The 12573-nt window shown below is 42.7% G+C and overlaps 1 protein-coding gene across 2 annotated transcripts in view; it reads right to left on the bottom strand.

Moving 5' to 3' along the window:
* The window catches only part of LOC126336628 (UDP-glycosyltransferase UGT5-like), a 192442-nt gene that overhangs the window by 20767 nt on the left and 159102 nt on the right, over positions 1 to 12573 (bottom strand). For both annotated transcript variants that reach the window (XM_050000521.1, XM_050000520.1), the window contains exon 5: positions 11393 to 11615. In XM_050000521.1, coding sequence (XP_049856478.1) covers positions 11393 to 11615 — 223 coding nt within the window. The remainder of the gene's footprint in view (positions 1 to 11392; positions 11616 to 12573) is intronic.

Below are 12573 nucleotides of genomic sequence, written 5' to 3'. Positions count from 1 at the left end.
GTTATAAAATGAAGTATCTACTGTCTCTCTATAATCTCTATAAATAAAAGAAAATGTCCTGACTGACTCACTGTGTCATCATCGCCCAACCCAGACTGTAGGCATCGTTTAAGAAGGAATTGTTCGAAATTCCACACCTAAAGATGGTGAAACAGAGAATGAAAGGCAATTTGGAATACATTACTCGTAAGGCTATTTTATAGGCAGAAAACTGGTATTTATCTTCCAAGTCAGAAATTTAAAAAAATACATGTTTCAGCCTTATTTGGAAATTCGACCACAGACGGGATGTAATATTGGGTGAGCACTTTCTTAAATCAATCATTATCATTTAACCAGCAAAGCATTTTTAAGCTACATTTATGAAAATTAATATCTGACTTCTCTGTTAGAAATAAAAAAATCCGTGTTTCAGTGTTTTTCGAAATTCAGCTCTTAAAGGGATGAAATTTTTTTTAGAAAATATATCGTTGCATTAAAAAATTTAGAAAGCCAAGTGTATTAAAATTGGAATTTCACTTCTTGGTTAGAAATAAAGAAATGTGAAACTTCCTGGCAGATTAAAACTGTGTGCCGGACCGAGACTCGAACGCGGGACTTTTGCCTTTCGCGGGCAAGTGCTGTACCAGCCTTGCTCGCGAAAGGCAAAGGTCCCGAGTTCGAGTCTCGGTCCGTCACACAGTTTTAATCTGCCAGGAAGTTTTATATCAGCGCACACTCCGCTGCAGAGTGAAAATCTCATTCTGGATAAGGAAGTGTTAGAAGATGAAAGTTTCTATGGAAATATCACCACAAGAACTCAGAAGACAGCTTTATGGAAAGCCTCCCACTCCACCTACCAGAATAGTTTTGTGGACAGATGTACATTCGGAAGAGATCATTCGTCTATGGCCTTAAATAACATAAAGTGTTTAGTGTCGTAATTTATGAACAATATTAAAATTCCGTTAAAGACATCCAAAACAAAACAGAATCTGTGTGGGCCTTACAGTGTAAGCGATCGAAGCAGCGGGTGACGAGCTAGTTATGGTACAAGACTCTACTGCAGTATGTCTAGTCAGTTTCACTTTCGAAGGGGACGTAGCATGAAAGGTGTTGTGTTTAGGAACGCTATGAATGTGTTCAACAAACTTGTGTGTGTGTTCTGTGCCACAAACAGGCGCATTAGGTCGATTCACCTTTCCAGACAAATGAAAACCAGCTTCTGTGAAAAACCATCTCCCTCCAGTAGCTGCTGCAACCCATTGCAACAGTCAAAATGGGGCTCCTTGTCGCGAGTAGTCGGCGCATGTAAAAAATGAAGCTGGAGGAGTTTCACACACAGCCGTTTGTGTAGAACGTGCCAGTTACTGAGGTGTCTGCAGTTCTCTGCTCAGACATTTCGTTAGTTTCTTCAGGTTCATGACGAATGGTTCCTACACACGCTCCAGCGTCTCTGCTGACTCTCCCGGCCAGCCCGTTGCCTTCGCATCACGTATGTCGGTCTGACCCACAGAATGATATGTACCACCCCGAACTGTTTCGCCTATTACAGCTCTCGCCTGATATTTGGTGTGAAATCGTCGCTGAACTATCAGAATTAATTCACATTTAGCCATTTCAGGGACACAAAACGCGTTCATCTTTCCATTATCTGCTATGCTCTGACACGCCAGCTGCTAGTAGAGCGCATTACAACCGCATGACCGGGGCGTACTATGAGTCGAAACTTGGAAAGATGCTCTATGCTCTGTAACGTGTCACTTACCTGTATGGTATGCAGTTTTCTGAAACCGCAGTTTTACAGAACATTACTATCCGTATCTAAAATCGCTGACGTCGCTCGTGTTATAGCCCTATTCCATGTCCAGTTTGAAATTGAGGATATTTTCCTTAAATATATTTGATCAGCAACACCAGCAGGTAATGTTGTAACAGTTGCTGATGATCCAGGAGAGCCGTAAACACCTATGTAGTGTATCATGGAGTTGAGCCGTGTAGCGACTGTTGACGTGGAATCATCCCTGGAGGGGGACATTAAGCTGGCGGCCTCTTTGGCACTGTGCAAGAGTAGTACGGAAACCCATACACAGGGTGTATAAGAAACAGGGTAGGTACGAGTAGGACTGGCGATTTGAGTGTTCCATTTGTACATAATGATGATAATTTCGTGTCGCTCAGCTGCCTGCCTGGACGCCCCTTCGCCGATTTGCATGTCCCCAACCCACCCCAGTCATCCAACTCCGGAAAATGGAGGTGGTATCTGAACCACCTATTGTTGTTGCTGGGGACTCCCAACACCTTCCATATTTCCGTGCACACGTTTTACCGCTAGACCACGAGGCCTTTTTTTTTTCATCAGTCTACTGACTGGTTTGATGCGGCCCGCCACGAATTCCTTTCCTGTGCTAACTAACCTCTTCATCTCAGAGTAGCACTTGCAACCTACGTCCTCAATTATTTGCTTGTCGTAGTCCAAGTTCTGTCTTCCTCTACAGTTTTTGCCCTCTACAGCTCCCTCTAGTACCACACCAGGCCCTACATGTATATAAATAGTTCATGGACTGGTTTTGATCACTGAGTTTCCGAGTCTCAAAATATGTGGCGTACTTGGCCGTATCTTTTAACTGAGCTGAGTTAGAAGCTTAAATTTATTACACCAACAAGGGACCGCAGACCTCAGTATTCGGTGGAAATTTCAACTGTACAACTTGTGTGTGGGGTGCTTGTGTGTTGGCAGTTCAGTGTAGCGCTTTGCATTGGATCTCTGACTGCGCTATGGGACTTAACATCTGAAGTCATCAGTGCCCTAGACTTAGAACTACTTAAACCTAACTAAACTAAGGACATCACACACTCCATGCTCGAGGCAGGATTCGAACCTACGACCGTAGCAGCAGCGCAGTTCTGGGCTGAAGTGCCTAGAACCGCTGGGTCACAGCGGCCGGCTCTTTCTAAGAGACTCTGTGGCTAGTCGGACTCGTTGTTAGAAGCTAATCGCCAGTACTGTTGGGCAGTTGGAAGTTAGTCGCCAGCAGCGATAGAAATACTGTTGGAAGTGAACAGTCAGCAGTGATGGATGTTAGATGTGAGAAGTTAGCATTAATGGAATGTAGAGGTTGAAGTGTTAGCGTAGGCTAAAGATCTGTACATGTTCGACTTGGAGATTGAATATTATTCATGATTATATACCTTTGTACTAGATGTCAATGACGATTTATATTCGTATTTGAAATGGGTGTCAGATTATTAAGGTTAAAAAATACATTATTTGGTTTGCAACAAAATTTTTCCTTTGCTAACCACACACCTATTAGTAGTTAGTGGCTTTAGTAGTTAGAATCTTTTATTTAGATGGCAGTATTGACGCTCGCTGTACTGCAGTAGTTCGCTTAATGAAGATTTTTGTGAGGTAAGAGCTTAATGAAATGTATAGGTTATTGTTAAGATTTCTTCTTAGTCAAGGCCATTCTGTTGAATTAATTATCTGAAATGAGGTTGTAATTTTTTGAGCAGCCAGGTTGCGTTGCGCTGGAATATTGTGGGTCAGTGTTGATATGATAAGAATAAGTAAAGTGAAAGTAGGCTCAGTACGTTGAGTTTTACTCATCTATTTCAGACGTAGAAGTTTCATCTCCTCAGTCACACTGCAATTTAAGTGCAGACACACTCATTTAAATAAAGAAGTTTCAACCTCTAAACATTCCTGGCAAAAGGCTGTCCTAACAGACGGACAGACAAATGGACAACAAACAGCAAAAATTCAAAAGTGATATAATTACAAATTAACTATTTTTTGGATTTTTCTTTTATGTCGAAACCTTGGTGCTCGTCAAATTTCATGTGGCTAAGTCAACAGGAATACCGAACAACACATAAATTACGATATATTTTCATAGCAATGATTTAGAATCTTAAACTTTTTACAGCCCCGAGGGATCGTTCCTTAGTACCTCGAATTAATTCAGTGTCATATCTGCTCACTTTCCTGACAGCAAGCGGTCTTAACAGTGGGTCTGAGAGACAGACGGACAGAAAGGTGGACGAAGAAGCAATCCTGGAAGGGTTGCGTTTTTATCGACGCCTGAAAATGAAGCCCATATTCTTTCGGGATATAAAGCTGAGTAAAACTACAAACCCTGATGCTACTGTGTTGATAATCGTCAGTATTCAGTGTGTGTCAGTTCTGCGAAGATGAGACCCAAAAAGTTTCCGACAATTTCCGTGCATAATACTGGGCAGTGTAGCGTACGTTCACCGAGAAGGACGTGTTCAAGTGTCCTGCACAGCCGACACAGGAACACTACGACGAGATCCACCAGCATTGCTGGAAACCATAGAAGGTAAACTGAAACTGCAATACTCCCTTTACTGTGTTAAACCTTCAAACTACTGATAATTATCAACGATTAAGGATGTAATTACTTCCTTTTGTAAAGAAAAACTTCCACATTTGTTTTGTAAAACACGCGGAGAGTGAACACACTGGCCAGTCACATTAATGTGACCACCTGTCAAAAGCCGGAATAACCACCTTTTGCAGCTTGGACCGCTGCGAGACTTATAGGAAAACAGTCACAGCGGTTTTGGAAAGTATCGACAGGGGTGTGGATCCATGGGGACGCCGTGGCCGAAGCCAACTGCTCTTGCTAGCTTTCCGAATTGAGAAACAGCCCGATCGAAGTGGTCCCACGAATTCTCTATTGGGCTTAAAAGCGGGAAGTCTGGTGGCCAGGTGAGTAGGGTAAACGCATCCTGACGCTCTTCGAACTACACACCTACACTCACCTACACTGCGTGCTGCGCGACACGTTTCGCTGTCCTGCTGGTACACTAGTGGCCATTAAAATTGCTACACCACGAAGATGATGTGCTACAGACGCTAAATTTAGCAGACAGGAAGAGCATGCTGTGAAATGCAAATGATTAGCTTTTCAGAGCATTCACATAAGGTTGGCGCCGATGGCGACACCTGCAACGTGCTGACATGAGGAAAGTTTCCAACGGATTTCTCATACACAAACAGCAGTTGACCGGCATTGTCTGGTGAAACGTTGTTGTGATGCCTCGTGTAAGGAGGAGAAATGCGTATCATCAAGTTTCCGACATTGATGAAAGTCGGATTCTAGCCTATCGATATTGCGGTTTATCGTATCGTGACATTGCTGCTCGCGTTGGTCGAGATCCAATGACTGTTAGCAGTATATGGAATCGGTGGGTTCAGGAAGGTAATACGGAACGCCGTGCTGGATCCCAAAGGCCTCGTATCACTAGCATTCGAGATGACAGGCATATTATCCGCATGGCTGTAACGGATCGTGCAGCCACGTCTCGATCCCTGAGTCAACAGGCGGGGACGTCTGCAAGACAACAACCATCTACACGAACAGTTCGATGACGTTTGCAGCAGCACGGACTATCAGCTCGGAGACCATGGCTGCGGTTACCCTTGACGCTGCATCACAGACAGGAGTGCCAGCGATAGTGTGCTCAACGACGAACCTGGGAGCACGGATGGCAACAAGTCATTTTTTTCGGATGAATCCAGGTTCTGTTTACAGCATCATGTTGATCGCATCTGTGTCTGGCGACATCGCGGTGAACGCACATTGGAAGCGTGTATTCGTCATCGCCATACTGGCGCATCACCTGGCATGATGATATGGGGTGCCATTCGTTACACGTCTCGGTCACCTCTTGTTAGCATTGACGGCACTTTGAACAGTGGACGTTACATTTCAGTTATGTTACGACCCGTGGCTCTACTATTCATTCGATCCCTGCGAAACCCTTCATTTTAGTAGAATAAAGCACGACCGCATGTTGCAGGTCCTGTACGGGCCTTTCGGGATACAGAAAATGTTCGAATGCTGCCCTGGCCAGCACATTCTCCAGATCTCTCACCAAATGAAAACGTCTGGTCAATGGTGACCGAACAACTGGCACGTCGCAATACGCCAGTCATTACTCTTGATGAACTGTGGTATCGTGTTGAAGGTGCCCGGGCAGCTGTACCTATACACACCATCCAATCCCTGTTTGACTCAGTGCTCAGGCGTATCAAGGCCGTTATTACGGCCAGAGGTGGTTGTTCTTGGTACCGATTTCTCAGGATCTATGCACTCAAATTGCGTGAAAATGCAATCACATGTCAGTTCTAGTATAATATATTTGTCCAATGAATACACGTTTATCATCTGCATTTCTTCTTGGTATAGCCATTTTAATGGCCAGTAGTGTAGCTGCTGTCGTGCCGCGGAGAAACAAAGTGCATATATGCGTGGACATGGTCGGCAAGGATATAAACATTCTTGTGTTGATCCATTGTGTTTTCGATAATGACGCTATCGCACTGAGAAGGCCACGAATACATTCCTCAAACCATAACGGCCCCTTCACCTGCTAGAGTGTCTCCTGTCAGATTTTTAAGCCGTACAACTGAACGGCCATCGGTCCAATGAAGCATGAAACGTGATTCATCTCAAATGGCCACCTGGCGCCCCTCATCAGAAGTCTACTCACGGTACTGGCGTGCAAATTCCAGTCTTCGTCGCCGATGAACGGCAGTCAGCGTGGGTGCATGAACCACGCACCTGCTGGAGAGTACATGCGGAGCAAAGTTCGCTGAACGGTCGTTGAGGAAACACTGCTGTTAGGCCCATGGTTCGTCTGAGCTATAAATTGCTCACCAGTAGCACATCCATTCTGCATCCGTCATTCACGCCTGTCATCTATGGCCCATAGTGCACCACAGCTGCCTCGGCGCCTGATTTTGATAACACCATTCTCGGCGCCTGATTTGGATAACGCCGTTCTCGGCACCTGAATTGGATAACGCCATTCTCGGCGCCTGATTTGGATAACGCCATTTTGCTGTGCATGGTGTATTTTATCCATGGCAGCATGCAAACAGTCCGTAACCTTATCGTTTCGGATATGCTTCCACCCTTGGCCCGTAAGTCAAAGATAATGACCTTCCCGACGTCAGATAACGCTTTGTGGGCACATTACGACAACGACTGCAATATTTTCTACACTTCCTCGACACGCCTTATACAGGATGTAAATTTTAAGTGACAATCCAGAATAACTCGAAAAAAAAGTTTCACACGAAAAAATGTGTAGAATCCAAATTTGATTATTTTCGAGGCGGACATCTGCTAGTGCTAAAATTAGCCAGCCACCCCAGCCCCTTGGGGATGAGGCGAGAGGTAATTTTAAAATTTCAAATGGGAACACCCATTTTTATTGCAGAATCAGATTCTACATAAAAAATTACGTACATTTTGTCTTGAACATTTGTTCTGATTCTTTGCAGTTAGCGCTGTAATTCAAGAAAATCCATGTTCTCAAGTTTGCTTGTAAAATGGTTACGGATAAATAAAAAATACTTATTTACTTCGTAAATTTTGATTCGCTAAAACTAAAACTCTCCCTCTCTCACAATGGGGTGGGGTTTGAGAGAGAGGAATTAGAGTTTTACAAATGTTGACCCAAATATTAATTTTTTCCGCAGAGTCAGATAAGTTTTGTTTGTTTAGTGGTCATGAGGCAACACAACTTTTAATTATCAAACGAATCATCTGACTAGCTAACTAACTTACCAGACATCCTACTTGCTAACGAGTGAACTAACTCGAATAATATACTTCACACGAAAAATTGTGTAGTATCCAAAGTTGATTATCTTCGAGGGGGACATCTGCAGGTGCTAAAATTAGCCCGCCACCCCAGCCCCTTCGGGATGGGGCTGGATGCAACTTCAAAATTTCAAATGGGAACACCCATTTTTATTGTAGAATCGGATTCTACATAAAAAACTACGTCCCTTTGTCTTAAACATTTGTTTTGATTTTTTGTAGTTTGCGCTGTAATTCAAGAAAATTCATGTTCTCAGTTTTGCGTGGAAAATGGCTACGGATAAATAAAAAATACTTATTTACTTCGTAAATTTTGATTCGCTAAGACTAAAACTCTCCCTCTCTCCCCATAGGGTGGTGTTTGAGAGAGAGGAATTAAGAGTTTTACAAATGTTGACGCAAATATTAATTAATATTAATTTTTCCGCAGATTCGGATAAGTTTTGTTGTTTCGTAGTCATGAGGCGACACAGCTTTTAATTATCAAACAAATCATCTGACTAGCTAACTAACTAACCAAACGTCCTATTTACTAACGAGTGAACTCATTAACTAAAAAAACTATCTGACTCACAGAGCTAATTTTTTATTAGATTCGGAGTAATCAGTCTTGTTTGGGTTAACATTTGTAAAACCCTCTCTCTCAAACCACATCCTGTGGGGAGAGAGAAAGAGAGTTTTAGCTTCAGCGAAAAAAGTTTACGAAGTAAATAAGTATTTTTTATTTATCCGTAACCATTTTCCATGCAAAAATGAGGACATGGATTCTGTGAGCAGTTATTGCATGTTCTAATAACCCTACCACAACAAGGGTCAAAAATTAATTATGATTGTAGTGTTGCTCACGCTACTAAATATTGCATTTTCGGGCAACAACAACGTTATATTATGTGGCAGGTGTCTTACAGTTAATAAAGTCATTTCATGAAATAATGGATAAACCAGGCAGTCATCTTTTCGTGTTTCCCACGCTGGTCTCGTTGTGAACTCATGGCTCAGTCGTCGAAAATCTAGGTATTGATGACTCTAAGCTCGGATGCAAAGAGACCTAGGTGTCATTCTGCGATATTCAAAAGTTTTATAGATGTGTTTCATAAACCATTCTTGAAGATTAAACTTTTGCAAGTTAGCACAACGCTGATGTAAAAAACTAATCAGCACTCCAAATTTAAGTTTCACTTCTTTTTTTATTACTTTTGTTGCAATATGACGTAACTCACAAAACATCACTTCACAATTTAAAACATACTTGAAAATATCTTCCTCACTGTTAAAGTTCACATTTTATAAACTGACTACAATTTGCGTCTTTTCAACATGAAGACCAAAACTTGATTCTCTAACAACCGCTTACGCGCCCATAAATCAGAGTTACAAGTACGACAAAGATCATAGTGACAAAAGAAAGAATACACATAAGAATAATATCATTGCATCATAAACATATCGATGTATTAAAGTACCTCTACATTAATGAAATCAAATCTGAATGTTGTCTCAGAAATATGTTAACTACTTTACAGAAACACACTAGAATATTGCTCGTATCGAGAGGTTGAGGTGAGGTTCCGAAATGGTTACGTAATTCAAATAGCATTACAATGTCGACCTGGAACACAGGCGTTAGTCACATTAATGTGTAATAGCCAGCACAGTAGCTCAGCGTGTTGGGTGGGAGAGATAGCTGCCCTCTGTAACAAAAAAACTGAGTGAATGGATGAATGACGAACTTGAACAAGTGTCATGGAACATCCTTTCAGAACAACTACAACGACCAAAAACGAACAAAATGAGATTAAAAAAGTGGTCAGCGCGACAAAATGTTAATTCTAAGGGCCCGAGTTCGATATACGGAAGGCGTATACGGAAGGCGAGGTGGAGTGCATGACGCTCAAGGATCTGGAGGGACATAGAATTTTGGGGGGGGGGGGGTAGATATCCAGGCGGGACTGCCATAACAAAGGATGGGACGGATTAAGGATTTGTAGGTGTGGAGGATGGTAGAGGGGTGCAACCCCCATGTCCGGCCAGAGAGGCGTCTGAAGAGTCGGAGGCTGTTGTGGGCTTTGGATTGTATGGAGCAGTGATGAGGGACCCAGGTGAGGTGAGGGTCAATGGTGAGACCGAGGTAGGTGAGGGTGAGGGGGAGGGTGGGGGTGGGGGTGGGGGTGGGGGTGAGGCGGACAGAACGGGCGCAGACGGTAAGGGAGAAATCCAGGAGCCGGAAGGAGCGTGTGGTATTACCTATGATGATTGCCTGGTTCTTGGAGGGATTGATTTTCAGGAGCCACTGGTTACACCATGCGGCAAAAAGGTCAAGGTGATTCTGTAGAAGGCGTTGGGACCGTTGGAGGGTAGGAGCGAGGGCGAGGAATGCAGTGTCATCAGCTTATTGCAAGAGGTGTACTGGAGAGGGGGGGGGGGGGGGAGGTTGGGGATAACCAAATAATGTCTCGCGTATTTATACCTATCCTAGAGTTATGTTGAGAACAGAATGCAGTTCCCATACTTCCGCACAGTAGTCGCTCTAATCTTGTAACTGATTACTTCCTACCTACTCATGGAATGTATAGCCAAACTTTATAATTTTATTTATTGAATGCGTATATGTTGTATAAAAGTTTGCTGTGGGAGACATGTCACGATGTATGTAAAGCCCTCTATTGGTTAAGTTCTTACGATCGGTGCTCGCCTACATAAGCTCCTAACGGCTGACCCAAAAGAGGGCGCTGTTCATTGATCTGACTCTTTTTCAGCTGTCATGAAGACATTTTATCTTTCATTAGTAATTTATAGGTTGCCACAGGCAAAGTGTTAGGCTATATGAATTGTTGACCATAAATTTGCCATAAAAAAATAAGGGTCGGACCTATACTCTTCATATATTTTCTCTTAATAATTGTACGTGGGTAACTGCATTCATCTTTTAATGTATCACAATTGGTTTCTATGATAGTCATCAATTTTAATAAGTCTGCTACATGCATTTTATCTAATGTGCTTTTATCAGATTATGTTTTTGCGTAAATGATGACTACATATAAGCAAGCCCACAGTAGCGACACCTAGGGAGGGTGTAGGTAAGCAGGTTTATGGATGCTACTGCACCTCAGTAGCTAGTTGGCAGCAATCACTATGGGAACGATGTGGCCTATTCTACACCATATTTTAAATCTATGTGACGATGCTATGCTGATTATATTTATATGTTTTGACGATGCCATTATGGCCGTATCACTTTAGAACGTGGTGTAAAAAAAGGTAAGATATACCATAATTTATCTGTACATTTCCCTGGTGTATGACAGTATATTATGATACACATTGCTGTTTTATGTTAAAAGACACACTGCTCATTAGATGTATATATTTTAGATCTGAGGATCGTCATCGTCTAAAGAATTAATTTGTGACCAGAGACTGGAATAAAAAAGCACTTTGGAAGAATCTTTAATTCACTAAACCTATGGCAGCTTCTTCATTTGTTATGTAGGTAGATCGTAGTAGCTACCTGGTTTCTAGAGTCACAACACCGTTGTTACAGTCTACGGAAACTAGTTCATAGATGTTGGCCACAGATGGGATTGTGGATACAGTTAAGGCCTATAGATGGTGTACTGAATCACCGGAACTGGTAGATATATAATAAATAACATCGGAAGGACGGCTGCAGTTTTCCATTTAATTTTTACATGAGTGAATGGTCAAAGTCCCTCAAACCTTCAGTCAGAAGACTGGACACACAAAAACAAAAACTAATAAACACAACTCACTTAGGACACCCTGCTGTGGCAGCCACTTGTTGATCATAACGTTATCTGGTTGTCCAGGCAACGAGTCGTTCTCCCATTTCCAAAGGACTCGCTGTGGCAGCACTCGAAACGCATCCAGGAAGGCCTGTATCTTCTCCCAAGGCAACGAATTACTCTTGACGTTGGAGCCTAGACTGAAGTAGATCACTCCGTGTTCCGCTTCGTCCATGAACTCCTGGATGTCCTGCAATAGTGGAAATAACACAACAGCTGAATAATTATAATCTCGTTGCCTTTCGTCCGAATGTCACTCTTGATCGAGTGGTGTAACAAGTGGGACCGTCAAGTAAATCAACAGAGAAACAAAGCCACAATCCTTGGACACATCACTTTACAATTGCTTCCTTGCAGATTTCCTCTCCATATACAACCAACCTATTCCTCTAACTAACAAAGAAAGTGAAGAAAATATTTTAGATTAACTTTCGACAGAAAAGTAACATGCAAAGCAAACCTTCTCAACATCGAACACGAAGCCCTATATCGGCTTAAACTACCAACAGACAACACCTGGAATCTGCATCATTGTATCATTATCCGTTGCGAAATATCCATCATCTTCCCAATCCAAACTTATAACAATGTTTTCTACAACTTCGTCTCTCCTAAGTTCTGGGAATCCCTTGAAATCGTGGAAAGACGTACACATCGCTTCACGTTCCGGAACTGCCTACGTTAATAAGTTCTATTGCCGCACGAACTCTCCACTTCAGAGACCTTCTTTTCTTGGAGCACATTCGGATCCATCACTTTAACTGAAAAAAGGTCAAAGCAATCAATATGCAACCCACCAATCCCCTATTCAGGTACCTAGTTGCGCCATAACGCTATCTTACCTGCCACGCACCTCCATGCCTTATTCATTCTCTCCTACCGAACGTTCGACCAGTATGCACTATCCAGAGATGAAATCCGCTCCAAGATATACCCTCCTTGCCTTCACCACCAACGCTCCTGTTCACCCAATTCTTCGGTTTTGTCCCTCTTCCATCCTCGCTCTCAAATTGTGTTAGTGGTTTCGTATGGCTCCACCGAGCCCCACTGTAATAGGGTCTACTCATTATTCCAACTCCATCATGGGCATGTCCTTTCTGATGCGCCAGCAGCACAATCATTACATCATAACAGCGTCAACATCGTCA

This window comes from Schistocerca gregaria, chromosome 2, assembly GCF_023897955.1.
Source record: "Schistocerca gregaria isolate iqSchGreg1 chromosome 2, iqSchGreg1.2, whole genome shotgun sequence".
Lineage (NCBI taxonomy): Eukaryota > Metazoa > Arthropoda > Insecta > Orthoptera > Acrididae > Schistocerca > Schistocerca gregaria.
Note: the sequence above shows the minus strand (reverse complement) of the source record. Positions and strands in the feature narration are given on the sequence as shown.